The following is a 9,273-nucleotide window of genomic DNA, read 5'->3' as shown; positions in this document are numbered from 1 at the left end:
AGAATTTATGTTTATGCAATCTTCTTTTTTTTCCCTAGAACGGGCCAATGAAAATTTTTGATTCTTTGTGCAAGTAAAATGAATTTATAACTTTGTAATATAATAAATTTTTTGATGACAAAGTCTAAACTATTTTATAAATTTAATCCAATAAAATTTAATTGTCCACAATATTTACTAAAATCTCCATGTCATATAAAAATGCAAATATTTGTGTTGACATTTTCCTCCCCCCCCCCCCCCCCCCCCCAACCAAACCATTTCACCCATAAATCATGAAAACAGAAAGAGAAGCCCAAAAAAACGAAAACAATGGATCTTCCATTATTCACGTACCACCTCAACTTCAAATCAAAATTAGAGAAAAGAAAGAATATACAAAACCATTTTCTTGAATTATTTTTCAGTTTTCACAAGAAAGAAAGTGATTAATTAATAATTTTTTAAAAAAATGGGCAAGGGCAAGACAATTGGTGTGGCAGTAGATTTTTCAAAGAGCAGCAAGGAAGCTTTGAAATGGACAGTTGAAAATTTGGCTGAAAAAGGTGACACAGTTTACTTAATCCACATCAAGACTCACACTCTCAGTGAGTCGCGCGACCAGCTCTGGGCTAAAACTGGTTTGCGTAAGTTCCTTTATTATCAGTGTAATTTAATATGTTATACTTTCATATATTTGTTGGGGAGCTAAAGAGGGTCAAGGGGTGGGTTCATCGATTGAATGATCCCTTTGGCCTAAAATTAATACTGTGTTGCACAAATAGAGTAAAATATATTTCTTGCTTAAATCCTCTTGATACATAATTAGAAAGATTTTAGTTCGTGATAAAGGGGTTCAAAAATTGTCTTTCAAGTTTCGTCATAAGTAGATTTTCTAGGTGTGATGCTCTAATATTTTTTCAAAATCCTCTGATATGACTCTATGGCTTCGCAACTAGTTATACCATGTTGCTTGTTTAATTTTTTAGGTAACTAGTTCCATCTTATGTGACTCTAGTTATTTTAGGTGACTTTTTGTTAGTATCTTTTAGGTGATGATGGAGTAAAAATTCTTTTATATTGGCAATAGAAATTAAAGTATTTTCCTTTTTATTTTTGGATAAGTATTTTGTTTTTTACAAAATATACACATCGTATTGGTGTGTGTATTTCTATTGACACACATTGTATTGCATGAGGAAGGCGTGAAAGTGAGGCTTGACACACAAAATATTCCTAAGAGAGATAGATTCAAGTACCTTGGGTGTATAATCCAGGGGAGTGGAGATATCGACGAGGATATCACACATCATATTGGTGCAGCGCGAATGAAGTGGAGCCTTGCCTTTGAAGTCTTGTGTGATAAAAAAGTACCACTGAAACTGAAATGTAAGTTCTATAAAGTGGTGGTTAGACCAACATTGTTGTATTTGGCAGAGTGTTGGCCAATCAAAAACTTTCATATTCAACAGATGCATGTTGCAAAGATGGGGATGTTGATGTGGATGCGTGGTCACATTAGAAGCGATAAGATTAGAAATGGGGGTATTTGGAATAAGGTGGGAGTGGCATCCGTGGTGGACAAGATGAGAAAAGTGAGACTGAGATGGTTTGGACATGTAAAGAGGAGATGCGTGGATGCACCAGTGGGGAGGTGCGAGAGGTTGGTTACAGAGGATACAAGGAGAGGTCGAGGTAGACTGAAAAAGTATTGAAAATCGGTGATAAGACATGATATGGAGCAACTTCGGATTATTGAGGACATGACCTTAGACATGAAGGTGTGGAGAGCACGTATTAGGTTAGTAGGAAGTGCAGTGTTGTCTTGCTTAGGGTGGTTGATGTTTTTCATTGTACTAGTTGTATTACTGTAGTTCTATAATCTATCCTATTATGTTGTCTTTGTGTTTTAGTATTGCACTATTTTACTGTTGATTGTTGGTCTCTATTTTCTTTAAACCCCACTTGTGAGATTTTACTAGGTTTGTTATTGTTGTATTTTGTTTTTTTCACTTTATGAAGTGGTTTTGATTACTTTATTTTTTCTTATTCTTTGTTAGCTCTGATTCCATGGGTGGAGTTTAGAGATCCAGATGTGATGAAGTATTATGATATCAAGAAAACTGATGTCCAAGTTGTTGATTTGCTTGATACAGCTAATAAGCAGAAAGAGGTAACTTATTTTTGATCTATTAATTAGTACTATGATTTTTCTTATAATTCTAACCAAATAAAATCTTTTCTACAGAAAACAAGGAATTACCGTTAGACAAAATTATGTAGTAAACAACAAAAATCTCATAATAATTCCATTTAGCATGGATTCTAAAAAAATTCATTTAGCTAGAAGCTATTTAACTACGGATTGGTAAGAATCACCAAGTAGCTAGTCATATCTTAAAAGTATTGATTTGTTTTACAGATAAACATTGTGGCAAAGTGTACTGGGGAGATGCAAGAGAGAAAGCGTGTGACTCTATTGAAGATCTCAAGTTGGATTCTTTGGTCATGGGTAGCAGAGGCCTAAGTACTATTCAAAGGTACTTCTTTTCCATTATTCAATCACTATTAAAAAACAGAAACTAGCAATGAATAAACGTTAAAAATTGTAGCTAATCTTATTTAGTGATAAATTATAAATTAAAAAAATTAGCTACAATCTATTTTGTGATGGATTAGCGATGAAATTCATACCTATATCCAGCTTCTTCTTAATTTTTTGTAGTATATCCAAAAAAAATCTCTTGCATTAATTCCTCTGTTGGTTTAATAAAGAAATATTGTTATTTTCTATATTCCATAAGTACTTATTAACATTTGGATATGTTTTTTTATTTGGAAACAGAATAATGCTGGGGAAGTGTAACAAACTATATATTGAACAATGCAGCTTGTCCCGTGACTATAGTTAAGGATCCTGATTTCCACAAGCATTGATCACAACTCCTCCAACATTGAATACTCTCTCCGAAGGAGAGCCTTGAAGTAACTAGTAAAGTTGATGCCATGTGATCAAAAGGTCACGGGTCCAAACCTTGGATTAAATTGGTTATTTTCTATTTTTAAGTTATCATGTTATACATATCCCTGAAACCAATGTTTTAAAAGACGAGGGTGTGAGGCAGGGGCGTTTTACTTAGCACGGAGCGAGGCGTAAGCTCCATGAATCTTTAATTTTTAAATTTGTAAAATAGTAAAAAAGTATCATCTCGATCTATGTCTTATATCAATAAATTGTGATTTTGAGGGTCATCCATTAGCATTGGCCCGATGACATGTAGCATGCTCAGATTTAATGGAATCAACAAAAATAAATACTTCATCTCCCAGCAGATGACTTTATCTAATCTCTCTTGAATTATGTCATCATTTTCTCTAAAGCACCACCAAGTCAATGATTTTCCATTGAAGCCTAAATATATAGCTCCCATATCCCATAAAAAGTTTTTTAAATCTCGAAAAGAAGAAACCTCTCTTATTCTACCTCCCGATTTTTCAGAATTGTCAACAATATCATTGAAGTCTCCTGCCATAACCCACACTAACCTCCACCTATTCGATTTATACAAAGGTTCTTGCAATTGAGTTCTACGAATAGTTCTTTCAATACTTAATAGACAAATATTATCAATATTTATAGTCATCTACCAAATCATGTATATGTTTCAATAGAAAAAGTGGTTGAATGGAATTGATATACCTGAATATCGGCATTCCAAAATAAGCACAATCCTCCTGCTAGTCCCACCGGATCCACTGTAATAGTATGTGCCATATGTAGTTGTCTTTGAATTCTCAATACCATTCTTTTTCGATTTTTAGTTTTACTTAAAAAAATCACACTCGAGGAGTGGAAACGCATTGTCTCCTTCAAAAAGGGAACTGTCAAGGACCCCCAATGCCTCGACAATCCACACCAAGGTCTTCATCGTGAAGAGGGAAGTCATTTAGGCTTGGCTTCCGGTCGATCCACGACATATTTTTATTTTTTGATCCTTATATCGTTAGTCTTTCGTTTGCCCCCCCACCCCAAAATTTTGACTGCATACATCATTGATCAGAACATCAACAAAGTTATTCTCTAGATCAATAGTATCCAGCTTCTTGTTAGCAACTTCAGATTTTTTTAGCTCTAGCCATACGTTATCTCCCTCCACGAGCTCATTTCTTTAATTTATTAACGAAATAGTGTGGTGCGTAGGAAGGGGGATTTTCATTTGGCATCACATTTTTTATTTATTTCTAAGTTTATTTTTTCTATTTTGTCCTCATGGATAATTCAAAAAAAAACAAAAAAAGAGTACATTTATTGTATTGTAAGAAAATAAAAAGATTAAGGTGCAAATTATTTTTAAAAAATTACTAGACATGATGTAAATCACAAAAGAAAACATTTATCATAGGTGCAAAATGTAAAGAACTCGTGTTTGACACCGGCCACTTCACAAAATATTTTAAGAGAAAGAAAAAGAGAAACTTAGGGAAATGACTATATATAGTTTAGGGGTTAATCCAAGTGAGTAGCTATAATTATGATTCGTGGCTAATTCTTTTAGTGGTTATCCGTTTGTATCTGATGTATTCATGGTGTGTTGTTGGTTGTATATTAGAATACATATTTTGTTTTAAGGCACTAAATTCGGAAGAAATCTTTTTAATACGCTAATTGTTGGAATTATTGCCATACATAACGCATGCTTCCATAATTAAACTAGTACCTCAGAGATACTTATTCAAGCGTAAGAACACATAATTCTCATTGATTTGACAAATGATGAAATACAAATTCAAAATCAATTCAATTTGCTCCATGACAAGCATAACACTATTGATCAGATATTCAGAGGAAGTGGAACAAGAAAATTGCTACATCGGATACACTATAGATGAAATCGTTATGAACGAATGTGCTTCGTATTGCAAACTAGTTCATCTAATTTTGAATCAACTGAGTACTGATTAGAGTTTAAAATCTATCAAAATTGAATACAAAGTGGAAGGTAACAATACACCTTTGAAAATACACAACGACATGGGTGTCAAGGTGTATGTTCAGATAAAAAGGAGAACAGATAATTTGGAGTATTTCCATTGTGTGTAACTACTGTTCATAAGGATATCGCGTACTCTACATCTGGTGAAATTGTTATACAAGAAGATGTGATGCAACTTGAATACAATTGTAAAGTACTTGATATAATTAATACACTATCATTGGTGGCAATAGTTTTTGGTGAGCCAGTGACGGTGTTCGAAGGGGGCAACAAATTGATTAGTGATCATAATCATAAAGAAGTAATAACAGTGTTTCACTAATTAATCTAGATATAAAAATTGTGATGGTATCAAAAAAGGATTTAACTCGTGTAACCCTCTTCACAGTATCATTGTCTGTCATTACAGTAGCAAAAAGCTTCAACGAAAAAATTAGCTAGACCAAATATGTGATATGTATTTGTAGTTATCTGATGAATAGAAAGCACCATTTAGAGACGTAGAAACGTGTAATTGATCATGATCTACAAAAAAATTGAGAAAAAACTCTTTGATTTAGGAATTAGAAACATAAAGTTAAAAAGGGAGAATCATAAAGGAAAAGAGAAGTTTGTTTAATGTGTCTGTATTTAAGATATTCATGTATAACTGAAGAATTGCTATTTAATATAAAGTATATCCACGTAGTAAATTTTTTAAATTATAGCTAGACACTCTAAATACATCACATATTTGCTATGTCATGCATGTAATTTTTCCAAAGAAAAACATTTTAGGAAGGTTGGTCCCAAATTCTTACTTTTAAATAGAAAAAGAGCAGCATCTTGCTTCCCCTTACTTTAAAGTTTAAGGCAGGTTGGGAAATAAACTACTTCGAATTTGTTATTTCAGAATTGTTATTTTTCTATATTGTAATTTTTAGATTAATCTCAAAATTAATTATCCTAAAATTGTTATTTACTATATTATAAATCCAAAACTAGTTATTCTTTATCACTCGTACTATACACGAGTTCTAAAAAATCTAAAATGCACAGCAGGTATGTTCTCACTTTACCAAAAGGTCCCGAATAACAAATACCTCTATAAAATTACAAGTAAAGACATATGCCACATCCACAGCCTTTGAGAGGAGTTTTTCTCTCCCTTTTCCTCCATTTCTTTTCATAACTTTCTCTTTTATTTCTAATAAGTCCCATAGCTCAATAGGTGAGGGAAAATGAGTTTTGACGCAACAATAAAAGTTACTATTTTATATTAGTCTGGGATCTCAGGTCGTGGTGTCATTTATTTATACAAATGCAGAGTAGAGTTGTGGGTATATATACCTATATTTTCGCTAAATAAATTTAAATAATAGATTTTGAATTCAATAAATTAAATGAGATATGATAAAATCTCGAATTCAAACTCATAAAGATCAAATCTTGACTACTTCTAATTATTTATAATAATCCAGTATGGTATAATTTTTATTTAAACCTTCGACATAAGAAAGTTTAGTGCACCAAATTACTCTTTCACAATTTTCTTTATTTAGGCTACAACAACCGGAATTATGGTCAACGCCCTATTAAATGGCATGGACAACTTTATATTACTCCCTCCGTTCCTTTTTTTACTTTATCAAATTTTGATTCGACACACCTATTAAAATTATAATGATTAGTATAGTGAGTTTATCAGTTTATCCTTATTAATTGATAGAGTTTTAAATATATTTAATCGCGATATTTTTTTAAGACACTAACTCAATGTTAATAAATTGAGGATATAATAAAAAGAAAAAAAATATTTTTTTTAATTTGTCAAAATTAACAAATAAAAAAATTAAATTAAAAACTAATATTTAATAAATAAATAAAAACGGAAGAAGTACCTTACAAGGAAAGCTACAAGAAAATAAAGTGAGAACTTTATTATTGGTGGTGTTTTAAAGTGTTAGATTCGTTGGGAGATACTATGATTATTAATGGCCCAAAGAAATTAATAGCAAATTAAATATTCAGCTCCCAAAGATATACAATTATACACTATAGTATCATTTTCAATAATGGCCCATTTATAATCCCACTTATTCCTTTCTTCTTTTTTTTCCCAAAGGAAGTAAAAGGTTCAATTATACTATTTATCATTTTTCCTCATGCTTCTATTTACATGTCTGTATGAAAAGAAAGAAATATACAATTGAAATATACAAAAGAGAATAAAAAGGACTATAATAAGTAAAAGAAAAATATTTAAAAAGAATGCATATTCTCGATGTTTAAAGTTTTAGGTAAGATAAAAATTCAGATAACTAATCAACTGAACTATTAAAGTTTCCGTCTTTGTAGATAAACCCAAATCAAAACGCATGAAATCTCAATTCCAAATCATAATTTTATATATTAGGTAACATCAATAAATAAATTGTCATTATGAACTAATTAATATGTCTGTACATATCCTTTTCTTTAATCGTATTTTAATTCAATAGATAAGTTTGCTATTATTACTAGAAATTGTAGGTCTTTTAAAATAATTTTACGTCTAACTCGCTCATTCATAGAATATCCAATCACTATAATATCTTATAAACTAATCATCCATTATTTTTTTGCACAATTAAGTTACCTAAAATCCAATTATATAGCTCATTAATTATTCATTATTTTCTATTATGAGTACGAGTAAATTATTTGAAAAAGGACGTTAGGTAACATTATTTTGACGGGTGAAAAAGTAAATCGAAAAAGGGCAAAAATTATTTTTGAACTATCCGAAAAGGTTTAACTATACCCTCATTCATTTATTGGGCTAAAAATACCCCTCAGTCAATCTTTTTGGTTCATTTTTACCCCTAAAACTAACATTTTTTATTTTTTAATTATTATTATTTTTAAATATTACGTGTCATCTTTCTATTAGCCCAATAGGTAAATGAGAAATATATTTAAACCTTTTCAGATAATCCTAAAATATTTTAGCCCTTTTTCGAAAGTAAATTAAACATGTCAAACTATTTTACACATTGAATAAATATAAAGGAAGCCAAAAGTCGATTGACAAAAGCATCTTTATATATTATTATAAAGAAAGAAATATATGATTATAAAAGAACAAAAAAGAAAAGAAAAACAAAAAAACGCCCTTGGGTTGGGGGAGTTAGGAGCTAGGGAGTGGACCACTGACCAAACTTGATATGCCTGCAGATACAAGCTTACTGTGCGCTTTGTGGACCTGCCAATTTGATACTCCTCTATCGTCGAAAGATAAGTGTATCAAACTCAAACAAAAAAAAGAAAAAATAATGAAGAAAATATGATTATTAATAAAAAAAGATAATGGAACAGAGATAAGTAAAGATAGATAAAAAAATATCAAGAGAGGGTACTTATTTATTTGAAAGTGTTAAATGGGACCCCATTCTAATGTTGCAGTTGGACCAAAAAAAAAAAAGAATCCATCCTTTTTGGTCACTTAACCTTAGTGCTGGTTGGTGTGGTGGGTGTAGGGTGGCCTTGGATTTGGCTGCTACTTCAAAGTATACTTACTTCACATGCATCTGCATTTCAGTTTTGTTCTCATCTTTCCGGTGTTTGGATATTTTTAGTAAGAGGAGTCCAAAAAATAATACAGGAAGAAGTTAAATAAATACGACATATATATAGTTAAAAGAATATCTCTCAATATTACAATTTTGTAGGGAAGGAATCGAAATTTCAATCGACACCTCTTGAATAAAGATGAATCTGCTATTGTTATCGTAAAATAATTACAAGTTTTTCATTCTTTAATCAGTGATTTTATTAGATTTACTCGACGAAAATGCAGATTAATTAATGGAGCTAGAGTTAATAACTTTGTATTTCTAAACTCTAAATTAGTAGTATTTGTCTCCATAGGCACTCTCCCATATGTATCATAACCAAAACTTTTCTTAATCGACACCGAACTTCAAATTATTAGTTGATCCGTTCTTTACACGACTCCCATGACCAAATCATCTTAAAATTCAAAATGAACTTAGAAAGTTGAAATATTGTACTGTTTGGCCACTGAAGTAAGCAATAATTATGCAAGAGCCCTTGTGTAAGCAAAGCCGATCACAACAACAAAGTGACAGTGACACATGTATTCTATACTCATACATTCATACTCTGTCGTGTGACAATTTACGTGGTAATGTTTGATTTGATATAAAATATATTAAAAAATATTTTTTAAAAAATTTATGATTGAAAATAAGTTATAAATATTTATGTGATTATAAACTATCTTATTAAGTAAAATAGATATTTAAAGTTAAATTGTTAC

At 31.0% G+C, this 9,273-nt stretch overlaps 1 protein-coding gene across 1 annotated transcript; it reads left to right on the top strand.

Annotated features, from left to right (window-relative positions):
- Window positions 1–451: 451 nt before the first annotated feature.
- LOC129877840 (universal stress protein PHOS32-like) lies at window positions 452–2,916 on the top strand. Its single transcript, XM_055953377.1, has 4 exons — window positions 452–626; window positions 2,040–2,159; window positions 2,408–2,528; window positions 2,835–2,916. The coding sequence occupies exons 1-4, from the start codon at window positions 452–454 to the stop codon at window positions 2,914–2,916; spliced, it is 498 nt and encodes a 165-aa protein (XP_055809352.1).
- Window positions 2,917–9,273: the final 6,357 nt, after the last annotated feature.

This window comes from Solanum dulcamara, chromosome 12 (assembly GCF_947179165.1).
Source record: "Solanum dulcamara chromosome 12, daSolDulc1.2, whole genome shotgun sequence".
Classification (NCBI taxonomy): domain Eukaryota; kingdom Viridiplantae; phylum Streptophyta; class Magnoliopsida; order Solanales; family Solanaceae; genus Solanum; species Solanum dulcamara.
The sequence above is the reverse complement of the archived record's forward strand: the minus strand, read 5'-3'. Positions and strand labels throughout refer to the sequence as shown.

Coding starts and splice junctions, on each gene's coding strand:
- LOC129877840 (XM_055953377.1), top strand. CDS start 452: ATGGGCAAGGGCAAGACAATTGGTGTGGCAGTAGATTTTTCAAAGAGC. Junction 2,160..2,407: donor TAAGCAGAAAGAGGTAACTT/ATTTTTGATCTA, acceptor TTACAGATAAAC/ATTGTGGCAAAGTGTACTGG. Junction 2,529..2,834: donor ACTATTCAAAGGTACTTCTT/TTCCATTATTCA, acceptor AGAATAATGCTG/GGGAAGTGTAACAAACTATA.